This window comes from Podarcis vaucheri, assembly GCF_965113315.1.
Source record: "Podarcis vaucheri genome assembly, chromosome: 9".
Lineage (NCBI taxonomy): Eukaryota > Metazoa > Chordata > Lepidosauria > Squamata > Lacertidae > Podarcis > Podarcis vaucheri.
The window spans coordinates 29,165,309-29,192,950 of NC_138767.1; the positions used below are offsets into that span (position 1 = coordinate 29,165,309).

At 40.9% G+C, this 27,642-nt stretch overlaps 1 protein-coding gene across 3 annotated transcripts; it reads left to right on the forward strand.

The window, feature by feature from the left end:
- The first annotated feature begins 5,006 nt into the window (after nt 1-5,006).
- Nucleotides 5,007-27,642, forward strand: MYOZ2 (myozenin 2). Of its 3 annotated transcripts, none has more exons than XM_082237090.1 (6): nt 5,007-5,168; nt 6,193-6,294; nt 13,691-13,860; nt 17,520-17,649; nt 20,379-20,562; nt 27,222-27,642. In XM_082237090.1, exons 2-6 carry the CDS (start codon nt 6,219-6,221, stop codon nt 27,454-27,456), a joined length of 795 nt encoding a protein of 264 aa, XP_082093216.1. In that variant the 5' UTR covers nt 5,007-5,168; nt 6,193-6,218; the 3' UTR covers nt 27,457-27,642. The 3 variants fall into 3 exon arrangements, with proteins under 3 accessions (XP_082093216.1, XP_082093217.1, XP_082093218.1); XM_082237091.1 differs by lacking the exon at nt 5,007-5,168 and adding an exon at nt 6,824-6,970; XM_082237092.1 differs by lacking the exons at nt 5,007-5,168; nt 6,193-6,294 and adding an exon at nt 6,297-6,321.

Below are 27,642 nucleotides of genomic sequence, written 5' to 3' on the forward strand. Positions count from 1 at the left end.
CACCTTTTAAAATATGGCCTCGGGCATCCATTTTTTATGCAGCATGTGAGTTGAAGATCTAGGTCCAATAGTATCGCATGAAGCAGTTTGGCAATAGGAAGTGTCTGGCCCAAGCCAACACAGGGATACCCAACAAATCTACACTACCAACTTCTTAGCAGTGATGAAACTGGAACAAATGTCTTGAAGGAGCTGCAGTAGTCAGATGTTGCTTTTATAGGGGGAAAAACAAAGATATCCACAACACTCACAACTGAAAATTCAGATGAAGAAAGTGGGTCTGTGCAACTGCTTGGAAAAAAATGTGGACCAAAATTCTGTACCAAAGCATTGCAATGTCAGGTGGCTTTTATGATAGCACAAGTCAGGGATAGCCAATACTGTGTTTCCAGAGGCAAATCCCACCAGCTCCAGCCAGCATGGCCAACGGTCAGGGATTATGGAAACTGCAGTCCAACAATATGTGGATGGTACCATATTAGCTTGACATAAGCTAATGTCAAGGTTGGTGATCTGGAGGCCTGCTGATGGTTCCACAGGTAATCAGGAAGATAATGTTGCATCTCAGTAAGTTGTGCAGACTGGTGAGCCAGGCAAGACAGCTTTATATGACCAGATATGAATCTATTGCTTCTTTGTATCACTTGTAAAACTCACTTCTTTTGAGCTTGGTTCTATGAGGCCCCAGAGATCTTCAAGCCTTGCTCAGGAGAACTCTGCTAGCATATCTATGTGACTTTGTGTCTAGTCAGGGGCTGTGTAGGGGAAGTGCTGCCCTGCACTTTGAGAGAAGTTGTGTGGTTTAAACGTGCATAGAATACTGTATGTTTTTAATGTATGGTGTGAACCTGCCCTGTCATTCATGGTGTGCTTATTCAAAATCACTTAGGTCATTTTCTTCCTTTCTTTGATTTGAACAGCTCTTATATTTAATGCCAAATGACTGCGCAAAGATAAATTGCATCATTTATCATAGCTGGCTGGCTAAAATATCAAACTTCATGTAAATAATTTGGCTTTGTGAAGCAGATCTTGCAAAAACTGGTCTGCTTGCTTAAGAAGAGGAAGATTCTCTTAAAAAAAAATTTAAAAAAAATACCACATTTTATTTAAAATAAAGGACAACCAGTATTGTTTACTTTGGAATAAAAAAAATAATTATGTTATAAGACCGCATTGCATTTTCCAATTGGTCCTTGTGTTTAGCTGCATGGACAGAATATTTTGTCTTATACAGCAACTTTTTCTTTTGCGCTAGCTTAATTTCATCCTCTTATCAGGTGCTGCACTGTTCTACGAAAAGGCAGTGGCATTACTGCTGAGTCATAGCAGCAGATGGCTTCTTATGGTCTTTTCAGATGACCGGAAAAAATAGATTTTAGTTCAGTAGCAGTAGCCCTGCCAGCATTAGTAAGTGCATTATCCTGACCTCACAAAATGAATCAAGTGTATCTTTGCTGCAGCGGGGGGATGCTGTTGCAGTCATGGCAAATAATCTGTTTGGAGGGGGAATAACGCACTCTTCATTGGAGAGAAGTGGTATATTGTTGTTTCCGAAAAGGGGAGGAAAAAAATAAATCCTTTAAAAACATTTATAAAATGGTGCAGTCGTGGAGATGTTGCCCATTGCTAAAAATGTTTTGGACATTATCTGGTTGACACCAGAGATATTTGAGGAACCATTTGTTGTGTTCCAGACTCCACTAGGAGTCTCAAAAATAACACATAGCAGACCTGAGATGTTCAAAAGTGAACACACTCCAGAGAGTTGTAGATTGTTTCTACACTAACTGTTTTCTTTGGAATGTACATACCGGTAACTCATTCTCTCAGGTTTTACGGAGAACCTGGAGGTCATTCCTAACGAACTATTGCAATCTGCTGTGTCTGAGTTGCCTCCCATCCTTTTTCACACCTGAATTGTGTGTGGGGGGGATTTTAAAAAATTTCAAAAGGCAATTGTAAAGGTAAGGTAAAAGGTAAAGTAAAGGACTCCAGTCAAAGGTGACTCTGGGATTGCGGCGCTCATCTCACTTCAGGCTAATGGAGCTGGCATTTGTCCACAGATAGCTTTCCGGGTCGTGTGGCCAGCATGACTAAACCGCTTCTGGCGCAACACCATGATGGAAGCCAGAGCACACGGAAATGCTGTTTACCTTCCCGCTGGAGTGGTACCTATTTATCTACTTGCACTGGCATGCTTTCAAACTGCTAGGTTGGCAGGAGCTGGGATAGAGCAACGGGAGCTCAACCCGCTGTGCAGATTTGAACCACTGACATTCCAATCAGCAAGCCCAAGAGGCTCAGTGATTTAGACCACAATGCCACCTGCTTCCATAAAAAACAATTGTAACACTTGTCCAGTGTGGCCTCTTAAAGAGCTGCTGTGGCTTTTCTCTCTTCAATTGGTCACTTAATTTCATAGTTTCCTGCTTATCTGTTTTGGCTTCTGCCCATTAAATTAGTTTCTTCCTGTTCACTCTTATGGCATTGGCATTCCTGAAGTGGCCATACATTAATCAATGAGTTAATTACTGGTTTCCTTTTTGCAGCTAGAACAATTGCTAATGATTTCCCTCCCTATTTTAAAATTCCAGCTGTTTAATAAACATTACACCACTTTGGATGCAGAATTCCAAAGAAAGGCTTACTAGGAGGAAAACCCCTCGGGTACCCCACAACAGCTAAGAACTGAACGTCTATTATACAGCATATAATTTATTTGCTCTACTAATTGTATAGTTCCACATTAAACATAATAAAATTTGTCTAAGGAATTTTTCTGGGAAAGGGACCATTAAGATCTTGATAACAAGAGGTACAGATGGTCAAAACAGATTTTTAAATATTCTTAACCCATTCCCTCAATAGAGTATGGTGAGAGATCTACTGTTTTAAAAAAGCCCAGTGTAATATAACAAACATATACTCAAAATAAGCTAAAATAACCCCAAAGCTGCTTACTGTAAATTTCCTCAACACCACCCCTAGGGTAATTATCACCTTGTAAAGAATATCAGTTAAGAGACCATAGTCGAGGGGCAGTCCCCAAGAAGACCATAATTTAAAAGCCCTCAAAATCCTGAGAACTGTAGTTCATTAAGAGTACAGGGAATCATGGGTTTGTGAGGGGCAAACTACAGTTCCCAGGGTTATTTGGTGGGGAGGATATGTCCTCTATATATGCTCTAAATGGATGGGGTGTGTGTGACCTTCATGTGACATTGCTGATCAAATTCAACACACGAATTATACAATTAAAGTGAGTTCTTTGTTAAGCTTAAAGGGCTGCATCAAAACACAAGGGTGGAAGCTGCCTTTAAGGGCTTCAGAGCTTTATAGGTCAACACAACAACTTGGAATTATATGGCTTGGGCAGGGGGACACACCGAAAGCTGAAGTAGACACTGGAGTAGTGGTATAAGAAGCTTTCAGTGGTAAGGCATTAACTGGTGATCTATCTGAAGGTAAAGGCCAGTTTCATGACTAGTGAATATAAATCTTGTGATGTCTAAAAGCATTTCATCTTCATTCAACACTAGAGCAGTGTTTCCCAACCGGTGTTCCGCGGCACACTTCTGTGCCGTGAGACATTGGCTGATGTGCCGTGGGAGGGAGGCGGGCGAGTCGGGCGGTGAGAGGCGGCGGCGGCGAGGATCCGCGTCGAGCCGGGGGCGGCTCCGCGGTGGTGGTGCCGAGCGGCGGGGCAGCACGTGCAAAAGGGAGGAGCGCGAGACAGCGGAGGAGGAGGAGGCCGGCATGTCCGGGCAGCAGCAGCAACAACAGCAGCAGCAACTCCCGGCGACAGCTCCTCAAGCCCCGCCGCCGCCCCCTCCTCCGCCCGCTATCGCCGCCCGCTATCGCCGCCACCACCACAACAGCCGCCGCCTCAGTTGCCGCCGTCCCTCAGTCCCTCGCTCTGCTGCCTCCTCCCACCCCCAAAGCTTGGAGGTTCCCCGGCAAGGGGGAGGAAAAAAACTGCGCGCTGACGTCACGGGGCTGTGCCGCGGTGGTGTGCCGCGAGATTTTTTTCATTAAACAGGTGTGCCGTTGCCCAAAAAAGTTTGGGAAACACTGCACTAGAGGGTACTTCACAGGTCAGTTGCTCTAGGAAAGTGTAGAGGAACACGACATAGATTTTGTTATATAATTGCTGTGTGTTTATCAGTAGGATAGGCTTTCAGACATCAAGCTATCACTCTAGAACTGCCCGTTTTTAAAGAATAAAGACAGAGGCTGATTTGTTCATCTCCAAAACTATAGCTGCACGATAACTGGATACAGCTTGCTTGGGATATTTGAGAAACTATTTCCCATTTCATTCCGCTGGAACAACTCACTATGAGATGCCAAGTATGGAGTATGCTGTCTTATCAAGCAACAATAGCTACAAAAAACAACAACAAGCATAACCACTTTAACATGGTAAAACTAGCTGTATGCAAATAATCAAGTGTTCCTTTAGCCTGAGCATGGAGGAAAGGACAGAAGCAGTGTGTAAAATGGAAGTTTAGGACTGTCATTTCCAGAAATTTGCATGTAATATAGGACTTTATTCTCACCACCACCACCCCCAACAAAGGGAAAATTGTTTTTTCAGGGCAGACAACTCTGCAGAATCTTAAGTGCAGTCTTTGTTCAACACTAACTTTAGCTATTAGGGAGTATAGAAGCATGGTTTTATCTTTCAGCAAAGGATTAGTCCATTCCACTCCCATCAAATATAGTCTTTGCCATCCATATATTTAATTGACTGTATTTTAAAAATATCTTTCTTCTAAATTATAATGTGGAGATTATCATTCTCAAAAGTGATGATGGAACAAGCTGTACAACTATGAAGAAGTGTTCTATTAAATATTTCAACAAGCTGTGGAAGAGATACACACACTGTTGTGGTGCGTGCGGCAGAATCCTTTCTGTTCTCTTCTTTCGCCAGGAAGATATGAGTGGCTGGAGTGTTTGCTTCTATAAATAGTTACTTTATGTCAGTTAGATGCCAATCTTTTTGGAGAGGGTCAGTCCCCAGTTTGTCTTGGTACAAGGCATCATGCAGACCCAAGAACAAGCATAGAAATCACTCGGGACCGGATAGGTCATCCCCATTCATCACAAACTCCATAAACTTCACCCAAAGCATCAGCATCACTGTTCTCCAGAACAATAAGGTAAGTGTATTGTTTCCTGAAATAATCTGACACTGGTTGTCCTATGAGCCGGCCACTTCTAAACTTACGAACAGTAAATGGACAACATACAATTTCTTGCACTTGTTTTGCAATGCTTATTTCTCTAGATGGTTGCTGAATAACATGTGCTAGCTCAAAGATTTGACTATTTCATCAATTTTTGGAGGGTTTGTAAAAGATGTGGTGTTTCAGAGGCATCAGGTAGGGAAATAACACTGAAGTCAGTCATGGATGAGTATATATCTATACAGTGGTACCTCAGGTTACATACACTTCAGGTTACAGACTCCGCTAACCCAGAAATAGTACCTCGGGTTAAGAACTTTGCTTCAGAATGAGAACAGAAATCGTGCTCCAGCAGCAGGAGGCCCCATTAGCTAAAGTGGTGATTCAGGTTAAGAACAGTTTCAGGTTAAGAACGGACCTCCGGAACGAATTGCCATATTTTTCGCTCTATAAGACGCACCAGACCACAAGACGCACCTAGTTTTTGGAGGAGGAAAACAAGGGAAAAAATATTCTGAATCTCAGAAGCCAGAACAGCAAGAGGGATCGCTGCGCAGTGAAAGCAACAATCCCTCTTGCTGTTCTGGCTTCTGGGATAGCTGCGCAGCCTGCATTCACTCCATAAGACGCACACACATTTACCCTTACTTTTTAGGAGGGAAAAAGTGAGTCTTATAGAGCAAAAAATACGGTAAGTACTTAACCCGAGGTACCACTGTATATACAATATGGAAGCTGATTGCCCATCCTTGTGAAGATAAGCAGGCATGCGAAGAGGTAAGAGGGCCCGTGTCACTGTGTCACGTAGTTCGCTTTGTACATTCAAGAAACAGTTGACTCATTGGGGTTTCATATGCAGTGTTAGCACAACATGCATCCTTTCCTCTGTGTGCAAGAAACAGTTCCCGATAGCTGAAGTTAAAAACGCAGAATATTATTCAGCTCCTGAGGCCATTACTGGATAGCATCAAAATGTCTCTTTCCCTTCTCCTTCTAGTAAGAAAATCGCACCGGACTATTACAATGCTCTCACATTCTGACATGGTCAAAGAGAGGAAGCAGCAAGCATCCGCCATCATGAAAGAAATCCAGAGAAATGGTATAGCGTTAAATCCCTGTTATGACTGTATGTCCCTTGTCACTCTCTAACCTTTCTTTTTAATCTTATAGCATTAACTTTCTTACAGCTTTGCCTCTGGGTGTGCTGCCATAAATAATCTCATGGGGCTATCATGCTGCCTATGGTAACTAATCCTTTTGTAGTTGCCTCTTTTCATTTGAAAGCTATTTTCAGATGAACAACTGTTGTGGAGGAATGAAGTAATCTAACAGCTGATGTACATTCTGCCTGGGATTGACTTTCGGAATATTATTTGGGGAGGGGGGTTAATATGTCTGGATTCCCTATTACAGAACTATTCACGCAGGGAAGATGTATCTCTCCTCAGTTTTAGAGCTGTCTTTTGTATTTTCAAAAATTGCAACAAAAAAACCCCCACAAGGATATTTGCAATATATACGCTGTGTTTCAATTTCCGCCTCCACCCACTCAAAGCTGTCTGTAGTCTTATCCAACCATTCAAGGCGCAGTTCCCAACTAATCTCTGTTAAGAAATGTTTTGCAGTAGGGTTTTTTGCCATCTTTGGAGGAGAATTCTGACAGGCTTGTTTGACTGATCTACATTTCCACAAGAAGCAGTAGGAAATATGGCTTACTATAGAGATGACCAAACCAGTGGAGCTAAGCAGCCTTCATCTGAAGACCGCTACTGAGGGTAGGCCCCCAGATCATAGCACCCTCTTCTCTTCACCCACCCCAAATGCTGAATCTCACATCTAAACACCCAAACATTCTTCAGTCAGTTTATGCACACATATTCACTCACATGCAAAACCAGGCTGTTCTTATCTAGTGGCTAGATAAGATTTTCCCCTGCCTCTTCCAGAAATGTCACTTGTCTGTCATTTTATTGGATGGGTTTGCTGTCTGACATTTCTCTATTAGAAACCAAGGCATATACACCCATAGCTCTATGGCTCCCAGTTTTGCTAGTACACCCTGATTATTTTTTAAAATTATTATTATTATTATTATTATTATTATTATTATTATTATTATTATTATTATTAAATATCGCTATTAGTTTTTTGGAGTAAGATGATGTGTGATCGTAAACTTTAATAATCACATACAAGTTTATGTCAGCTAAATGTGAAAAAGTGTTTCCTGAAATGGTCAAGAATCCTGCATTTTGAAGTTAATATTACAAAAATCTGCTTGACTAGGCATTCCCCCACTGGCTTGTTTGTGATATCATAAGCCCTGTTAGAGAGCAGGAGAAAATCCAGTGACCTGCCTTTTCAGGAGACTCAGCCAAGGCCTGTTTCTATCTCAAGGGCTGGTCTGTTTTCAGATTTTTCCTTCCCTCATACCAGTGTAAGCTGGCAGGGAGATGGGTTTTGCAAAAGTTTTCCAAAAACTTCAAGTGTTCTGTGGTTAATTTATTTCCTGGTTTCATCGTATGTTAGGGCAATGCCATATGGCCCCATTTCTGAATGTATTTCCATTCAGCCCAGATAGGATATGCACATGGGAAAGTGGTCATTTGAATTCCATATGCTCAGATCCTCGCTTGCACTGTCTGTGGACTGGAAACAGAACCTAAAACTAGTAATATAAAATGGTCCTGTGAACATGAAAGTCCACTTTTCTGGGTGACATGAATCCAGAAATTGTAAAACACAGCTCTGAAGTTCCCTTTGAATTTGCAAACTGAAGGCAGATAGACACATACTTCATAGAGACTCCCATTGCATAATTTTTCTCCCTCATACTAGGGCTGCCACCATTTAACCTGGCATCCTATGGACATAGCTGTCAACTTTTCCCTTTTCTTGCGAGGAATCCTATTGGGAATAAGGGAATTTCCCTTAAAAGGGGGGGGGGGAGTTGACAGCTATGCCTATGGACAGTTGGCCATTTCATGCAGCCATGGATCAAAACAATTAGGCCATCAAGAGGTTTACTGTGACCACAGCAAAAGCATGTGCAGCTAGTTACACAGTGTTAATTATTTTAATTATTAAATACGAAACTGGAAAAGGGATCATAGTGCCTAAGAGTTATTACAGCCCCTTATTAGTTCACATAGGAATTTTATTTTCAGAATGGGTATGACAACACATCTATTTCTATGGGGGGGGAGTATCCTTATTCATTCTCTCTCTTTTGAAGCGTTGTTGCTCTCTAGTGCTGCAAAACACATAGGTCCAAATTCAAAAGCTTCCCTTTCTCTAGTGGAAGGAGTCATCAGTGAAAGTAAGCGATCCAAGCCATAATTTTGTAATGAAAGGCAGAACACATTGAAGTTTCTTCTGATCACATAATCATAGAATTGTAGGGTTGGAAGGGACTATGAGAGTCATCTAGTCCAAACCTCTGCAATGCAGGAACTTTTTAGCCCAACGTGGTAGCCCAAACCCACAACTTTAAGATTCAGAGCCTCATGCTCTACTGACTGAGCTATAATTCAACCATAAATAATACCCTGGTTCTGTCCCTTTAATCTGATGAGCAGATTTAATAATAATAATAATAATAATAATAATAATAATAATAATAATAATAATAACAACAACAATAATGGTGGAAATTTGGTTTTATTATTTAATAATGGAGAAAACATGTTTTTTAAAAAATAATAGGGAAAAGGACATCTTAAACATTTTTAATGTGAAACTTTCTTTTTTTAATTAAGTAATTCCACCAATAAAATCACCCTGTCCAATGTGTTTCAGTAAATGCATGTGTTGTTTTTAGGAGCCAGATGTAAAATATTATAATAAGCCCAATCTGTTGACTGGCTTTTTCCTTTATATTATATTATTTCCTTTATATCCACTAAATCATTTTGTTTCACATAGGAAGTGCTATAATCTTTCCAGAGAAAGATAAATTCATTCCCCCTCTGGCAAAATCTGAATTTCTCACCATAAACTTCATCTTTCCCCCATCATACAAATTTGTGTTCATATATTTTTTTTTGAATGAAGATAAACAACATCAACATAGTGTGATGTTTATGACGGTGTGGGCTAAAGCCTCAACGCCTAGGGCTTGCCGATCGAAAGGTCGGCGGTTCGAATCCCCGCGGCGGGGTGCGCTCCCGCTGCTCGGTCCCAGCGCCTGCCCACCTAGCAGTTCGAAAGCACCCCCGGGGGCAAGTAGATAAATAGGTACCGCTTACCAGCGGGAAGGTAAACGGCGTTCCGTGTGCGGCTCTGGCTCGCCAGAGCAGCGATGTCACGCTGGCCACGTGACCCGGAAGTGTCCCCGGACAGCGCTGGCCCCCGGCCAATAGATGTGAGATGGGCGCACAAACCCCACAGTCTGTCAAGACTGGCCCGTTCGGGCAGGGGTACCTTTACCTTTACCTTTAAACTGCATTAGACCTGAAGAATTGCTTAATTAACTGTAGAATTCTGTATAAGTCTACTCAGAAATGAGCCTGTTTGAGTTCAATAGGACTTTCCTGGGAGTAGGGATGGAGAAGAAATTTGATGCAGTTTGCTTTCAAAGATGAACTTCCTTAATTTACACTTTCCAGAACAATATGGGAACCAGAACACAACTAACCTTCAAAATCTGCACTTCTCTGAATTTTGTAATGCAATTCCCCAGCCAGGTAATATGTAAAATAGAAATAAAAATGCATATACTAGGGTAAAGTGTGTATAAAAATGTGTACAATAGTAAAAGAAAATCATACAAAATGCATTCTTGTATATAAATGCAAAAATTAAAACACTAAGGAAAATTGCATACAAAAATGTGTATTTTAGAATAAATTCAAAATAAAATGCTGATAAATTTTTGTGAGGACATAACATCCCTGCCCCCTCCCACAAAATGTTGTGGAAATGTAGAGGGCTGAACTGTCTGTTGGAAAGATTAGAAATGTAGGGAAATGAAAATGGACAAATCCACCCATTCTTACCCGGGAGTAAGTCCTAGGTATATGTGCCTAGAACTGCCAATTAAATTGAACAAGCCCATTGATTTGACTGGGTCTACTGCTCCATGGCTGACAGAAGTCAGTAGGAATCCTTCTATTTTGGGTTCTCATGTGAATTTCCTATATGAGATTGGCTTCCTCTTGTCTTCACCTTTTCTTCTCCTCATCCTCTTTGCACTTAGCTAACATCAGACAAGATCTATGCACAGCTTAATTGAAACAGACTGCAGAATTATGTTTTAATTGACAGAAGGCTCAAATTAATCTCACACTTAACATTTCTGGGAAGCTGCCTAGACACACAAAGTGGTTTAAATCCTCACTTGAAACATGAGATGACTAATGAAAGTTCTGGAGCAGAAAGGCCGAGAGAAGCATGTGTTTGAGGGATTAATCAAGTTCAAATATATAACGTTCACTAGCAAGCGATGTACAAGAGGTCAGTCTGCAAAAGCCAGCAAACCCTGTTTTATTAAGACAAGAGAAGTTGTGTAGTGCAATCTCAAGCATGTTTATTCCAGGGTACACCCCACAAAGTTCAGTAGGGGCTTTAATCCCTAGTAAGTGTGTTTAGGATTACAGCCTAAAGCAGTGAGTCCAGACCTAAACCCAAATGCCATTTTGAAATCTGAAAGTATTTTTGATTTTCGGTTGGAATAAGTTGATTATGGTACAGAAAGAGAATATTATCCAGAAGTATACATATCTCTCATAGGCACCATGGTTTAGCAGCTGGATTCTAATGTGTCAATGCTTTATTTGCTGTAATCTTATGCTACGATGTTACAAATCACCTTGGGGAATTTTGCTGTAGGATTTTATTCATTAGTTATTTTGATGGTGTAAATGTAAATTCTTATACTGAAGGATAGCATAAGCACAAATTCTTAAAGAAAAACAAATATGCAACTGACTGCTACCAGTACTTTTGAAATCTCTTGTCCTCAACCCTGTGCACATCTACACAGAAATAAATCCTACTGAGTTTAGTGGAATATACTGACAAATAAACACACATAGGATTTGCAGCATTTTTTTAAGAAATAAGATATAGTTTTCCAACTATAGTCAAGCTGTTTGAATGAATGCTTGGTTCTTATTCACAGAAATAATGCTTAGTGGCTTCAATCACCAACTCCAGCCCAGAAAATCAGGGATCGCTGTTGATGTAACAACACTTGCACATGCATTTTCCCAGATCCATATGCCAGTTTATCACTCAGCTCTTTGTCAGTGGCAAGTAAGAATTTTCTCCAGGTGGCCAGGCAGGGAAATTTCTTTGTATGAGAAATCAGTCATTTGAGGAATGAGGGAGGACTGTGGATATGCCACAAATGACTTGTGTTGGTATGTATAGGCAGACAAGCTAGTAAAATGTTTTGTGAGCTACTGACTTCTCTGAACTTATTTCTAAATCTGTGATCAGCATTCTTAGCTCTTACAATACTGGTCAACTGTTAGGCAGTCAGGATGGGTAAGGAGATTGGCTCTGGTTCTGGTTTCACTTGCCTGAAAGCTGATCTGGGGACTGCTGTATTTTTCCGTCTATAAGACGCTCCCATGTATAAGATTCCCCCTATTTTGGGGGACTCAGATTTAATAAAATGGGGGGAAGATGTATCTGTGTATGACACCCCCTAATTTTTGACATTATTTTTTTTAGGGGGGAACCTAGTCTTATACACAGAAAAATACGGTAAATGAGGGGAGAACTGTGTACACCACTTTAAGATCCTTGGAGAAAAAGGTGGAATATAAAGGCTATAAATAAATAAATCAGTCCATCTAGAGAGCAACATGTGCTGTATGGTCTGCAAGGGAAGCAAAAGTCACTCACTTACACCCTGCATACAGAATGTAGTTAAATGTTGAGCTTTTGCACTGTTAGGCAGCAGAGACAATACATTACCCTTCATTGTTGTTTCAGCACTCTGAGAATTGTTCCCTGCAAGTTTCATAACACCACATTAATTAACACAGCTTATTAACCTTCTTCATGCTACACAGGATGTCCTGCTGTTGTTTTTGAGGTCTGAACTTACCCAACTCAAAACACATTTTCTGAGTTTTTGTTCATCGCTATTTACATTTGAAAGAGGACTGCCAGACTAAAACCACACTTACTTTCTGGAAGATTCATTTTGAGTTTCTCCCACTTTCCTGCGGAAAATACCAACTGGCTGGCTGGCCAGGGAAAAACATTTGGGGATAATTCAAGATTCATGAGACAGAAATTTAAAAATAAAGAGGATTTGTCTGTGGAAAAATAGTATTTCCTCCTATAAAATAAAATGGCAGAGACCCTGATCCCATAGTTTTATGTACCTGAGAGGTGGTACATAAAAGAGCTTTTCTCCGATAGAGCTCTGATTGCATTCTTTGACTGGGAGGTGGGAAAACTCAGTCCATATTTTCTAGATCTGGCGTCCCCAATATGGCACCAGTGGGTACCCTCAGAGACACCCACTTGCAACCTGCCAAGGCCTTCTGGGCCTCCCATAACAGTGTAGAAACTGGATGTCCCAGTTCAAGTATCATCCAGTCAAAGTTAAGTGCTTTGAGGACTCATACATATCAGTGGACACAATTAATGTCAGCAGTGGACTGAGATATTCAGTTAAACAAAAAATCCATTGAGTGCTCCACATTGGCCACCCAAATGACTCCAGAAAACCCACAAGTCAATCCAATCCAAATCTTTATTATTGTCATAGCATGAAGGCAATAGCTCCCCACCCTAACTGTTGCTTTGGGGTAACTGGAATTCAGTGGGATCTATATTATTCTATAGTAAGAGCTGTTTGACCGTGTAACAAACTTCCACGAGAGGTGGTGGACGGTTTCTTTGGTGGTTTTTAAGCAGAGGTTGGATGGCCACCTGTCATGTATTATGTAATTGAAATACCTGCATTGCAGGTGGTTGGACTAGATGACCCTCAGGGTCCCTTCCCACACTACAATTCTATTATCCTGCCTCTGAACATGGAGATTCTATGGACCAATGCCACACAAAGGTGTCCAGTTGTCATCAGTGCACCACTGATACTTTTCTGGAGCCCAGAGACCACTGAGTGACTCAGTCCCTGCCATTTTCCCCTCATGGTTTGCATGTGTGGGCTGTGTATCCTAGCATCCCATGCATCCTATCAACATGAATCTTTGGTTTAATCTAGACTACATATGTTGGTTTCATGAATTTATGAAGTGAGAGTTGCTGTATGGAATTAACAGCCTTTTCTCTCCCAAATCCCCATTGGGTTTCTGTGGCAAGTAAAAACCCTTTGCACGTTCTCATGACGTCTATGGGTGAAAAAGTCCGCTGATGGTCTCTTGCTTAAGGGATCACACCCAGCTTTGCTTTGCCTCTGTTGAACCCTCCCACGGAAATCAACAGAATTTACTAGAGCTTAACTTTAGCTGAATCATACCAATTACCTGGAAGAATTTTTCTAAGAAATGTGTACTTATATTATTTTGCAGAATCACCTGGAATAGACCTTGGAAAAAAGGTCAGTATCCCCAGGGACATCATGTTGGAAGAGTTGTCATTGTTAAGTAACAGAGGAGCGCGGCTATTCAAGATGCGCCAACGGAGATCTGACAAATACACATATGAAAATCTTCACTTTTTATCCAGCAAGCCAAGAAATGTGAGTATTTTACACTCTATCACTTTTTTGTCTGGCCTGCACAATTAGTGACTCATCAAAGTGAATCTCAAGGGGCAAGAACAAGAATCTCAAGGGGCTTAAAAAAGTCTGTCTGCCGTTCATTCTGTTTAATAGCTAGAAGTACTACAGTCCTGAATATGAGATGTAAAACAAGATACTACTATCATAAGCCACTGCAGACAAGGGATAAAGCAATCTGATTTCAGCATGGAAGGACAGGATATGAGGTAGCAGAGAACAGTTAAGAGCCCAGAAACTCTGATAGCAAAGGGCAGAAGGAAGTAGACTAGAATAAAAGGTGAGAACACTAAATCACAAAAAAATAAACAAGCATATGCTGCCCTTAGTCCTTTGGGAAGAAGGCAGGGTAATAATAATAATAATAATAATAATAATAATAATAATAATAATAATATAGAAGCAAGGGCAAGAGATAGGAACCATACAGATAGGAAGAAAGAGCAATGGATACATCAAAAATATGACAAATTTTTATTATTGTTGAAAGGCTACCAAGCAAAGCCTCATACAAAAAAAATTAGATTGCAGCCGGGTCCTGCACCCAGTTTGCAGTCCAAAAGGCAAAGTAAGATTGTGAAAGGAAGGGGTATAATAGGAAAGGAACCGGGACTGAGATGAGATAATAAGCAAAAACCAGAGAAAACAACAAATATTCAGGTGTAGTTTAAAATAAAATAAAAAAATGATGGAGGTGTTCTGACATCAGGAGGCAGGGCATTCCAGAGATAAGGAACAAAAAGAGGAAAGGGGTACAAATAAGAGATAAGATTTTGCGGTTGACAAGAAGCAAAGTACTACTAGGACATAAAGAATGAGGACTAGAGCTATGCAATCAGAAAGATAAGAAGCAGGAGTTTTGAGATATTTATAAACTACTAAAGGAAGATTACATTGGGTCTTATAAGAAAATGGAAGAGCAGAAAGAAGAGAAGAATGGGTAAACTTAGGGTACAAGACAAACTAAATGTGTTGTGGAACCTAAAATAGGAGGAAAGGAAAGTGACTGAAGATTATTAGCTTATGCCAGAGAGCATTATAATGATCAAATCTAGACAGTATAAGGGTATTAAACAGGGTCCGTACAGTATCAATTGAAACAAAAAGTGAAACTGACACGCCGGTTTATCTGTCCAAAAGCCACAATTCCACAACACAATGGGTATTGCATTGTGAAAAGAACCTTAGAGAATGGGACAAAAGTGCTAATATCACAATGAGGGAAACAAGCACAATGTTTCCCCATGTCTGAATGCACCCTTAGACTTAGGGGGCTACAGAGACAATCTAAGAACTGGAAAGGACACCATACCAGGACTCGAGAAGATGGGCTCAATCTTTTGCTGTCAGTTGAAATGCATTGACGTGGTGTAGCTTACAGTTCTCGTTGCCAGATATATGGGAAACGATCATCACTCACAAGTGGCAAAGCACCAAGTTATTCAGGTCAGTTCAAACAAATGCCAGTAAAAACATCTCTGCATTCCAGAGAGACAAAGGGGTTGCTTTGCTGCCTTTTTTAGGTGGAAGCTATTTTAGAAAACTAGCTTAACACTCTGTGCATAGACTGCTATATTTCCCCCCCTCAGTCCTTATTGTTTTACCTCCAAAACCCATATCATAACTACATGCACTAGCCTAGGGATTCTAAAGCTGGAATCCACAGTATACTTAAGCCACATCCATAGCATACATTTAAAGCAGTACAAGTATTATGCCACTTTCAGTCACCATGGCTTCCCCACGAAGAAATGGGAACTGTAGTTTGCTAAGGGTGCTGAGAGTTGTTACGATTTTTTTAATGGTTTCCTTTGCAGTAGATGCATTGAAAGGGGCTGCACTAGATGACCCTTTAGGGCTATTCAGACCACATTTCTATGATGCTATGGTATATAAATATTTTTTTAAAAAAATAAAAATAGGACACTCCTGTTTCCCTCACAGAGCTACAGTTCCCATTGTGATTTAACAATCAACTCTTCACAAACTACAGTTCCCAGATCCCTTTGAGGAAGCCATGACTGTTAAAGTGTTAAAGACAAAGGCTTTAAATGTATGGTGCAGATGTTGCCCTGATGGGTAACTAGGGGGTAAATTACATTAAAACACACTATTTTGAGTAAACATGGAAACAACTGCATTGTAAATCTTGTGCTATGTCAAGGCTCCTATGGGTGGACAAAATCTGTTTGAATTTCTCAGTCGAGGACTCTTGTTTTAAAGCCTTGTTTGTATTTCTCTCCCCCCCCATACCTACAGAAAATTGTCCTCAAAGGCAGCCTATACTTACAAACCTTCTCATTTCAATGTCATGGCTAAAATAAGGTTCTGACTTTTTAGAGCGCTCTAATTCTATGTTAAAGAAACAATGATTAAGGCTTCGGATGCAGCTATGGAACTAATGACCCAGCAGAAAGAATGGCTCACTCCAGCCTGTCATTAATCTTTGTGAAGTGGCCTGCACTAAGGTTATTATTATGATTACAAATTGAGGTGTCATTGTGGGAATTCTTTATGGATACTGCTTAGGGATAAAGCCAATATTTAGGTGTCCAAGTGAGGTAAGCATGACCAAACACAAAGGAAGATAGAATTCTTTAACAGATGGGGAATTTCAGCTGCGTGGGGAGAGAGGGGAAGCTGCCAATCAAGCCAACAGGCAAATTCCATCTTGGAGGGATATTTCCATCCTAAATATTACAGCAGTTACTTATCATCCCCAATTTTCTTTCATCACTCAGAAACGCCATTTGTTCTATGTGTGAGTCCTACTTGGCGGAAACCATCAGAGCCCTCTCAATTGCTGGAGCTATTAGACAGCTTTGTGCCTAGATGTTTTATTAAATTCAAGGTCTTCTTAGAGTGCTCTCTGACATCACAAAGGTGTTGCAGGAAATGTGCTAATACATCTCCCAACCTATTTTTTCTTTTGCTAAGACAAACAAGGAAGGGCAATTTGGGTCAGGGCTGCTGCACTTGGGAAGGAGGGGCCATTCTAGAATGCTTTCCCCTCCAAAGTTAATAGCAACTTTGTGGGGTGGGGTGTGTGTGTGTGTGTGAATCAGGGTCATGGTGTCAAGGAAGGAAGGTTATAACCCCTCCCCCCCATTATGTACCTGGATCCAAACTGAATCAGGGCACTTGAAGTAGTGAGGTTTCTGGAATAAGGTCTGTTTGTTTTGTTGGGGACAGTGAGTACATCATTTTAAAATTAGGGCACCATCTGACAGCCTTTGCTTCAGGAAAAAGGATATTTTAAGAGATAACTTGTTTCCCTAGAGCACAAGAGGCCTATCATTCCCAACTTGTCAGATACTTTCTATTCTAGCTTTAGAAAGCCAATTAATCTCTGTGGCATCTTCATCACACAAGTCTAAAGCAAGAATAACACTTCAGCAGTTCAACGGGGTGCTTGTGAGTATGTGGTGCTCAAACAGCAGAATACGAAGGCCAAAAGAAAAAAAAGTGGTCAGGAAAAAAGAAGATGCTTGAACAAAGCATTTAGTGTATCAGTTTGCCAGTTAAGAAGCGCCAAGGAACCAGGACACTGTTTTCAGCAGTCCTTTGGCGTCTCTGTTATGAACCTGATAGCTGTGCTATTTCTTATCATTCAAATGCAGCGCAGCGAGGTCATACAGTGCATTCAGTTGGATGCTAGCAGCATGGAGGCAGCTCAAGAGCATGCGCCAACAACACCTCCTAATACCCCCGATCCACGGAGTCCACCGAACCCCGAAACCCTTGCCCCAGGTAAGCCACCGTGGAATATCCCAGCCAGACAAACCTCTTATTTTCTGGGCAAAGTAAAAACAATCAAAATTCTTCCATAGAGGAGACCTACTGTGTGGTATCTTTAGTGGAAGCATAGATGAGTCACCTATGACCTCTGTGAGATGCCCAAGGCAAAAGGGGCAAAAGTTACCACATGATAACTCTACCTTCACTGTTTTCCAACACATAAATCTGCCATTAAACTTGATGGCGTATCAGCAGCACAATATGAAGTAGTCCCATGTGAATCAAGGTTGATTTTTACATGAGGGTCATTCTCCCCAACCCTTTCACTCATAGTCCAGAGTGCAAAATAAGTCATTTGTACGTGCAATTCTTTTCAGCCCTTTTTATTGTACGATTTTAAATCACCTTGAAATTTCCATGAAAAGCAATTCATAAAATGGCATTAAAATAGATCATGTCCCATGTTGCCATCATAATAGCAGCAGTTACTGGTTTAGGTCACACTAGGATTTACCTCTATACAATCTACAGCACTTGTTATGGAAATATAAATGCCCTGGTACAAAAGTTCAAGCTTGAAGCAGGAGGTTTGGTTTATTCTTCTGCATTTATTGTGCTAAAACCTGTGAAGGGCCAATTCAGTGAGATTATATCTTTGAGTTACTATCTGTAGAATGTTGGCACAAAGTTCTTCGGCATGGATCTACTAAATGTGTAGCTTCTTTATTTGAAACCAACCATAAATGAATAGATCTTATTAAAAAGGTCAGAGGAGGTCACACAAACAGAGTTATCTTATGCACAACAAAGCTCTGCAAATCTATCTGTCTGTTTTGGTTGTTAGGGGAAATCTTTCAGCGGATGCAGACTTGACCAATTATACAATATTTAGCGTGAAAGAATGTTTGAAAGAAAACCCTTATACAAGAGTAAATAGGAGGACAATTTGGCTCTGTGGTAGCAAGAACATTTTATACAGTAGCAAGGACACGTGTTTCCTTTATCTAGAGGCACTGAGCAACAAAGAAGTCTTTTCTTTGTCTGCCCTTTTCTAAACAAGAGCTGAGAGATTTATGGGGGCATAATTTGTAAACTGATCACAGCCTTTTCGCCACTTGTGCGACTGCCGCATAATGGATTCAGCACCATATTTATGTATAGATTTATTTAATTAAGGCTGGAATCCTACACAAACTTCCCTGAAAATAAACTCTGTTGTGCACAGTGAAACTTACACACAAGAAAGCACACATAAGAATCTGCTGTTATGATGTGTACATTGTACCAATTGCATGCCCTCTTGGAAGCTCAATGTTAACTGGCCAAACACATGCTTAAATAGCTGGAGGCTACATGTCATCATAAATGTTTTGAAAATTTGATTGGCTCGTGTTGAATGGGCTTTCCCCTCTCTTATAGATGTGTGCATGCCTTGCAAGGATGTGTGGATAAATAGGAGTCAGTGCATTTTTAAAAAAAAATAATAATGTTGTCTTGGCTTCCCTCCCTAGTTGCCTTTACTCATAGAATCTTAGAGCTGGAAGGGACCCAAGGGACATCTAGACCAACCCCCCACTATGCAGGAATATTGCTTACTCATCACATACTGCACACTTATTTTCCTCTGAATCCCACAATGATTTTCTCTCTCTCTCCATTTCTTTCCCTATGCTTCAGGCAAGCTGCCTGTCTTTTAAATTTTATTTTTCAAATATCTTCCAAGTTGATATGATTAGACATTTGTTTCGCACCTTATTATTATTTTAAAACCCTCAACAAGTTGTTTTTTAAAAAAAAAACTTTAAAAACTGCTCTGGGGTGTGAAGAGCCAGTGGCTTCATGACATCTCAGGAGCCAGCCAATCAGCTTTGTGCATACTGTAGTTGGTTTCTGCTGGAAACTAGCCAAACCTGCTTCTCCTGGTCTGGATCTTACAGGGCAGATTTTACATCTGAGCAATGTGATCTGAATGAGGTTCCACAACAGTTTGGCCACACTAGTTACATGTGTCTGTATATACACTTATTTATTTCCTTATGTAAATATCTGTAAGCCACGTGTCCCTAACAAGTCCACCCAAAGTGGAGAACAAAATACAACCATAAAAATACAAACATATTATAATAAAAACTTTTTAAATCCCAGAAGCAACACCAACCAACAGTACAATAAAATATATTCCAGTCTTTTCCAGAGCCATCATAAAAGACATCAATTAAAAGCCATTTGAAACAGGTGGGCTTTTTAAAGCCTTTAAAAAAACTTAAAGTTTACTTGATGTGTTTTGTAGTTTGCTTTCCCCTGTGTGTTACAAAGTGAGATCACTGTAGGTAAATCTCCAGGTTTTACAGTGTATTTTGAATATGTGTTAAATATGCCAGTGTTGTATAAAAAAAAAGTTTGAGCACATGAGATGAGAGTTTTCCACTCACAGTCTTCTACCTTTCTCTCCATCACCCAAGATATATTTGTCTAATACTGCCACAGCTGAAATTCTATTAAATCCTTAGACTTTTCTTCCCAGAGTTAATCCATTGTTTACAACAGAATTTAGAAGAGCAGCATTGAGGATTGTGGCTGAAACCACAATCTTAATCAAATGATCTTTAAGTGACAATTATTGTAGAATGTCTTATGCAGTGCCTAGGGGACATGGTGAGAATGAGTTGGAATGTTGCATGAGACAGTTGGGAGGTTGCTACTGCAAAATCCAAACACTGTGTATAATTTTCCTCTCAAAGGATATTCTGGACCACTGAAGACAATTCCTCCTGAGAGGTTCAACACTACATCTGTGCCAAAGTACTATCAATCACCTTGGATTGAAGCCATCAGCAACGACCCAGAGCTGTTGGAGGCCTTATACCCCAAACTCTTTAAGCCTGAAGCAAAGCCAGAGCTGCCTGACTTTAAGAGCTTTAACAGGTAATTTTGACCAATAAATAAATAAACAAACACCAAGTTTTATAAGAGATGGATTTGTGTGGAAACTGTGGCTTGGAGCCTAAGACAAAAGAATGGAAGAAAGTGTGCAGAAAGAAAGTTTCCCTCCCTCCCTCACACTGCACCCCATCACACATAGTTCAAGGGGGGCCCCTAAGCCTCCAGAGAAGCTTCGGGGAGAACTGAAAACTTTTCTTCTGTATATTTAATTCCATTAATGTATCAAGCCCCTCACCCTTTGATCCAGGATTACACTAAATTCAGGAACTAACTCGTATGTGTACACCATCAGCCTTAGAATGAACAGAACAGGCTGTATCGCACGCTGAGATTCCCCTACACTAGAGGTGCCATAACCACCATTTTGTCTGCCATGAGGCCAATGAGTAAGACCAGTTAAGACCTTGGCACACATATATTTATAAGCATTATATCCTCCCTCTATCTCTTGGTTTATAGATATGCAAAATGTGGTTTGGGAGTTGGGATCTAATCCCACAAAGATCTGAGGCAGGCGCAGTTGCCACACATGTTCCTCTCTGTCCCTTAGGGAATCTGAGAGCTGACAATGTCACTAGATAATCTTTCGTCAACAAGAAGCTGAACTTCTGCGCTTGTTTATACCTTTTTTAAAAAAACCCCACATTTTCAGACTTTTTAAAACCAGCAAAAAGCTGGTGAAATTCTTGTGAAAATAAAATCTAGGTACAGTATTGCATACAAAGAGCCGAGTGTGCTAACGGCAGGAGATAAACAGAGAAAGAAAATGTTTACGTTTCAAATGGTGTCCTTTGGCTTTTAGCAGAAGCTCTAGACATGTTGACATTGACTGGAAGTATTTTGGGAACATTTTTACAAAACACCCAGGCTGTGGCGCATGCTTATTCAAACTTGATACAGTAATTTCATTTATTGAAACAGTGCGTGTGGTGTGTGTGTGTTTTTCCCCCCTTTAATGAATAGCTTGCATTTAATTCCAAGTGACTAACACAACACAAAAAATCCTTTCAGAAAGCCAAAAGGTAGCAGTCCATTGCTACAGAAAACAGGAAGCAGGCACTGCATGCCTTTAGCAGCTGGTCAAGACTAGTATTTCCATTCTGCAGAATCAAAAGAAGCAAATGTCTCAAAGTAAGGAGTGAGGTGGCTGGCAAGTGGAGCCCTACCACACTGTACCTGGCATAGAGATAACGACAATCTGGTCAGCCATTATCAACAGGGAGCCTCTGATTCCTCCTGCAGCTGCCACCAACTTCTCTCATAGACTGCCAAGATCCACCCTCATTCAGAAGGCTATGCAGTGGGGTGGAAACACATGGGCAGCGTAAAGTTGGGTAGCTGTTTTTTGCCACCTTGGAGCCACGCAGTAGGAGGAGGAAGGGGGAGAGGAAGATGCCATATATGGCAAAACCTGGTACTGGCTGTTCTTCCCGAGGATACGGTCCCTTCATAAAATGATGCAACAGATGCTGATGGAAGTGATCTCATAATTGCATAAGCTGTGAATCAAGACAAAGGCCCCATTCAGATGTAACAAAACGATATGGCTTGTTGTTGTTACAAGACCAGGCTGGGGGTGAACCTTGAGCTCACGTACCCCCATTCCCCACACAAACAAAGAAGCGCAGTGGGGAGCAAGCAAGTCTGAGGCTTATCCTGACACACTCTCACAAGAACAAACCATGGTTTGCTACAGCTGAGTGTCCTGTGACACTTAAAGGCAAAGGGTACAGCACAGCTAATGCTGAACATGCCCGTCTATCTCCCATAGGGTCTAAGCTGGAGTGAAAAGTGTGTAACTCGGCTGTGTTGTGCTGTAAGGCTACGAACCTGACCACAGGTGGCCTCACTGAAGCCACTAAGATTTACTGTATCGGCCTGAATATAAGCCACACTTTCCCACACTTTAAGTGCAGCTTATATTCGTGACCTTACAGAATGCAGCCAGGAGCGCGCGGCAAACTGCAACAGGAGCGCAGCGAAGTAGCACCCACCCCATATGTAGTCCCCTGTCCTCTCCCCCAAGGCCGGGAAGGAAGAGAGCGAGGAAGGGAAAAAGCCGCCAGCAACACAACATGCCCCCCCCCCGGGCAGCATGCAGTTAGGAGCAGCAAGGAATGAAGCGGCTTATTCTGGGGTCTTTTATCTCTCCCCCCCCTTCAATTTTAAAGGTGCAGCTTATGTTCAGGTGCAGCTTATATTCAGGCCAATATGGTAATAAGCCTAGTGGTTCTCAAGACCCCAACTCCTCTGATATTATTTTACTGATAACCTGAGTCTTTCTGTGCAAGAGCCTACTTTGAAATCATGGAAATGGTGGGAGTAAAGAAGCCCAACAAGGAACTCAGAGCAAATTTGGGGCAGGGAGGGGAACACACCAAACATACAGTTAAGACAACCCAGCTGGAATTGTGAGAAACTGAAAGCAATGATTGGGGTGGGATGAAAACAGGGCAAGTATTTTAAACAAAAGCAAAAACCCACAACTCCTCACATATATTTCTTTCTGTCAGATTTCTACTTGGCTGCATATAAGAGTCCAACAACCAAATGCCTATTTTTAGGCTCTATACTCTCTAGTCATTGTAAGTAATTAATTTGATTACTGTTTCGGGGGAAAATGCAGAAAATGACATCACCTTCAAGAGACCCTAGTGATATAATAGTGACACCACTCTTTCAGTGAGTCAGGCCCTTCTGCTGGCGTTGTGTCACTGCAGGAAGAAATATTTCCAGGAATTGTAATTCTGGGTTTTTCACATCAGACACAGACTCATTCCTGATCATCGAACTGTGAAGGCCAACTCCCACTTCTGAACCTGTTAAAAAAAACAAAAACTTTACACCAGGAAAGCAATGTGTGTTTCTAATCAGCTGCTATTATTGACTTTAATAGAATGGGCTCAGATAAAAAGACTGAATTCAGCTGCAACATCCCCTCAGTTATCAGGCACTACCATATTGGTGTAGTGTTCACATCCGGCTGTGACAATTCATAACAAACCTGGAATGGATTCAGAAGACAGCTAAAAGGATCCAAGAGACCTAGGAGGAAAATGTTATTTATTATTACTTCATTTATTTATTTTTGAAAAACTGTATGAGTCACAGTCTCTGCCACAATAGGACCCAAACCAATGCACAGCACCTCAAACAACAAAAGCCGTAAAAGGCAGCATAAAACACACTAAAACTATAAAGCAGTCAAAACACACAAAGCAGTTGCTGAAATAAGGTCAGGATGATCTAAACCCGATAAGCAGCATCAGCAGAAAAAAGTAAATAAACTATGTAATCCTAAATGTTTGTTTAGAAATGTCTTACTGAATTCAATGGGACTTCCACTTAGGTGGGTATAGGATTGCAGACCAAGTAACTCAAAGTCCTGGAAACAACTTTCAAAACAAAACAAAACAAAACAAAACAAGAAGTGAGAAGATTATTCACTTGGCAGCAAAAAGAAATAAAAATTCAAGTGGATATTTGTGGGACAAGTGTTCCAGCATATGGACACTGAATTTGACCCATCCTCTCTGAGAGAGAAACAAGATGTTACATTAATGATGAGAATACAATTAGTACACACCTTTGTTACATCAGCAGTAATTTTGGCAGAGCTTGGTCACCTCAGAACTGTGTGGAATGTGGCGGGCAAGTTCAGCGCTCTCTGTGCTATGGTTCTGACAAAAGTTACTTTTCTGATATTTGTATGTCAAGGGAAACCCCCACTGGTGCCAGTGGGAGCTTCCCTTGAAATCCAAACAGCAGCATCAGAGACAAGATGTTGAGACTGCGGCAGGAAAAGATAAGGGTTAAACTCTTCATCCCCATGGACTGAAGGCTGCCCACCTGTCTCCACTGCTGCTAGTTACATAACAACAAAAATACTTGTTAATGACATTCACACAATTAATAGATGCCTAGTTTGGCCCAGACAGAGGGAACAAGCATCATGTTGGCCATTATTATTAATTATTATTATTATTACTACTACTACTACTACTACTACTACTACCCTGCCTTTTACCTAATAGGAAACCTGTGTTATCCTTGACTTAAGGCACCTCAAAACTCTCTTGACTCATTGTTTTTAATTATGCAATGAATTGGGGAGGAAATTTCCTCCACCTTTATTATCATTTTTCCCAAGAAGGAAAACTATCCAAAAGAAGAACCGTTGGTGAGAAGTGAGGCACCACAGAATGCCTGGATGTAACAAGAAGCAGGCTTGACCGGTTATGCCTCCCTCCCTTGTCAGTGAAGCAAAGTTCCCCTCCTGAAATGGATTGTTTTCAAAGCACTAGAAGGAATCCAGTCCATCTGGAAGTTGTTCTGTGTTACTGCACTGAATGCAGCAGCCCAACTCCTCAAGCTGCAAAACCATCACCTGCAGGTTGCCATGTACTACATATGCGCCACAAGCTTTTAAGCCACTGATTCCACAATAGTCATTTATCCAAATCTGCATCCTTTTCTTCTATTGCAATGTAAAGTTGCTTTCCCCACACTGATTGCTTGGTAGCCATTGCTTTTTGCAAGAACTGCTAAACACTGTTGTTGACCATACCAAGAAGGGGGGAAATGATGGGCGGGGGGCAGAAATAAGGTACAAGAAATATAGTGGTGTTGAGGAAGGGCTGTAGCTCAGTGGTAGAGCATGTGCTTTGCAAGTGAAAGGTTCCAGGTTCATCTCTAGCGTCTCTACACAAGGCTGGGAGAGATCCCTGTCTGAAATCTTGGAGACCCGCTGCCAGTCATTGTCGACATTGCTGAGCTAAATGGATCCATGATCTAATCCAGTACAGTGGTACCTCAGGTTACATACGCTTCAGGTTACATGTGCTTCAGGTTACAGACTCTGTTAACCCAGAAATACTGCTTCAGGTTAAGAACATTGCTTCAGGATGAGAACAGAAATCGTGCTCCGGCGGGGTGGCAGCAGCAGGAGGCCCCATTAGCTAAAGTGGTGCTTCAGGTTAAGAACAGTTTCAGGTTAAGTACGGACCTCTGGAACGAATTAAGTACTTAACCTGAGGTACCACTGTATCAGCCAGCTTCCCATGTTTCTATTAGAAGAAAAAAGTTAAAACTGGATACCACCTCCTTCAAATATTTTATCAGTTCACAAAGACCAACACTGGGGCTCTCTGGGCTAGATTTGAAACATAGGAACTGAACTGCATTTCATGAAACACACAACAATGATTGTGTTCTAACCTACAATTATATGTGATTAATCATTCCTGGTTGTTGTGTAACTGCATTGCATATGTATGGTCACCTGCTTTCGCAAGTCACAAAACTGGGAAATGAACCTAAGCTCAGGCTAATTTTTTTTTTTTTTTTTTTTTTTTTTTTGCTGTGTAAAAGACCTGCACTTCTCTATTACAATCAACAAGCTTTATTATGCTGGGTTTTGATTGTATACAATGAGTCAGATTCAAATTACATGTTTTGCTTTCATAAAATGTAGGGCATTACAACTCCTTGACATCATCCAAATGATTGCTTCAGAAGATTTACTCTTGAACTTGAACTAATTAATTACTCTGCTCTTCTTTATGTTGATCCCTGTCCAGAAAACGTGTATTCCGAACATTTGATCTAGTTGTAACACATTTTGTTTTTAAGAAGGTACTTCTTTTAAAATATTAGAATGCTATTTCCTGACCATTCAGAAATCTGCCTGTAATATCCAAGACTGAAGGTTATGAGGAGCCAGACAGCTCATGTGTATATTTTTGGCAATGTCATTAGGAAACAATGACAATATGTTATGAAATAGAACTTACATATGAAGCTGTCTTAAAATGAGTCAAAGCATTGCTCCATCTAGACTAGGACTGTCGTCTCTGACCATTTCTATTAAGAGATTACAGTGGTACCTTGGGTTACAGATGCTTCAGGTTACAGACTCCGCTAACCCAGAAATAGTACCTTGGGTTAAGAACTTTGCTGCAGGATGAGAGCAGAAATCGTGCTCTGGCGGCATGGCGGCAATGGGAGGCCCCATTAGCTAAAGTGGTGCTTCAGGTTAAGAACAGTTTCAGGTTAAGAACAGACCTCCGTAACGAATTAAGTACTTAACCCAAGGTACCACTGTAGTTACACACACCTATGCACCAATGAGTTTCAACTACAGTATTAACTTCTCTAAAGCAATTCAGCTGAATTGTTCAAGGTTTTTCTGTAAGGTAGCATGCTGATTTCCATTCAAATCATTATTATTAGAGAGAATGGAATAGTAAATCCCTTACATCTACAGTTCTTGCAGTGGTTTATTGTCTGATGCACACTGAACTCCTGCTACCTTCTCTCAGTGAAGTGGTTTGTTCCAGTGTTGCTAGACTTGATGAGATATCTGCATCACCCTGGTCAGCTCACACTCCTTCTACCACAGTTCCACCCCAGGTGTAAAATCGGAACGCTAGTGCCCTACTTCAAAAGGTTGCCATGAGGATTAGTGAGATAACAGCTACCTACCTACTAAAAAGTACTACAGAGGAAACCAGTAACAAGTGCTTCAAAAGAAAAACCATATGAATGTTCTGAAATACCCCTTTTAATTGTAGGTTCAAAGCAGAGTGAGTACAGTATATGTTTTGATTCACCTTTCCTTTACTCTTGTCCCCGTCGTCCAGAGTTGCCACTCCTTTTGGTGGTTTTGAGAGAGCATCGAAACTGGTTAAGTTCAAGGTACCAGATTTCAACTTCCTCCTGCTAAATGATCCACGATTTATGGTCCTTGCCAATCCTCTTTCTACCAGGCGGTCTTTCAACAGGACTCCTAAAGGATGGACCTCTGAGAATATTCCCATAATGATAACTATACACCCTACAGAGGTAAATGGCGTTCCAGAAACAGATGATCTGTGAAGAGAGAGTGGAGCACTCCACACACATCAGAATCAGTCTGGTGATACTCTGATCTTTCAACATGTGCTACATCATTTTCTTATGCAGCTAAAATGTAATACCATCTGATGCTGTTAACAGTTTCTGAAGTTAAGTTTGTTCTACTAACACAAATAAAATAACTTGCCCATTACCTTTGAAAAACTA

Bases quoted from the DNA above. Each gene is read 5' to 3' on its own strand.
- MYOZ2 (XM_082237090.1), top strand. From the start codon at position 6,219: ATGCTCTCACATTCTGACATGGTCAAAGAGAGGAAGCAGCAAGCATCC. The intron at 13,861-17,519 runs GTGAGTATTTTA...ATTCAAATGCAG, and splicing joins TATCCAGCAAGCCAAGAAAT to CGCAGCGAGGTCATACAGTG. The intron at 17,650-20,378 runs GTAAGCCACCGT...TTCCTCTCAAAG, and splicing joins CCCCGAAACCCTTGCCCCAG to GATATTCTGGACCACTGAAG.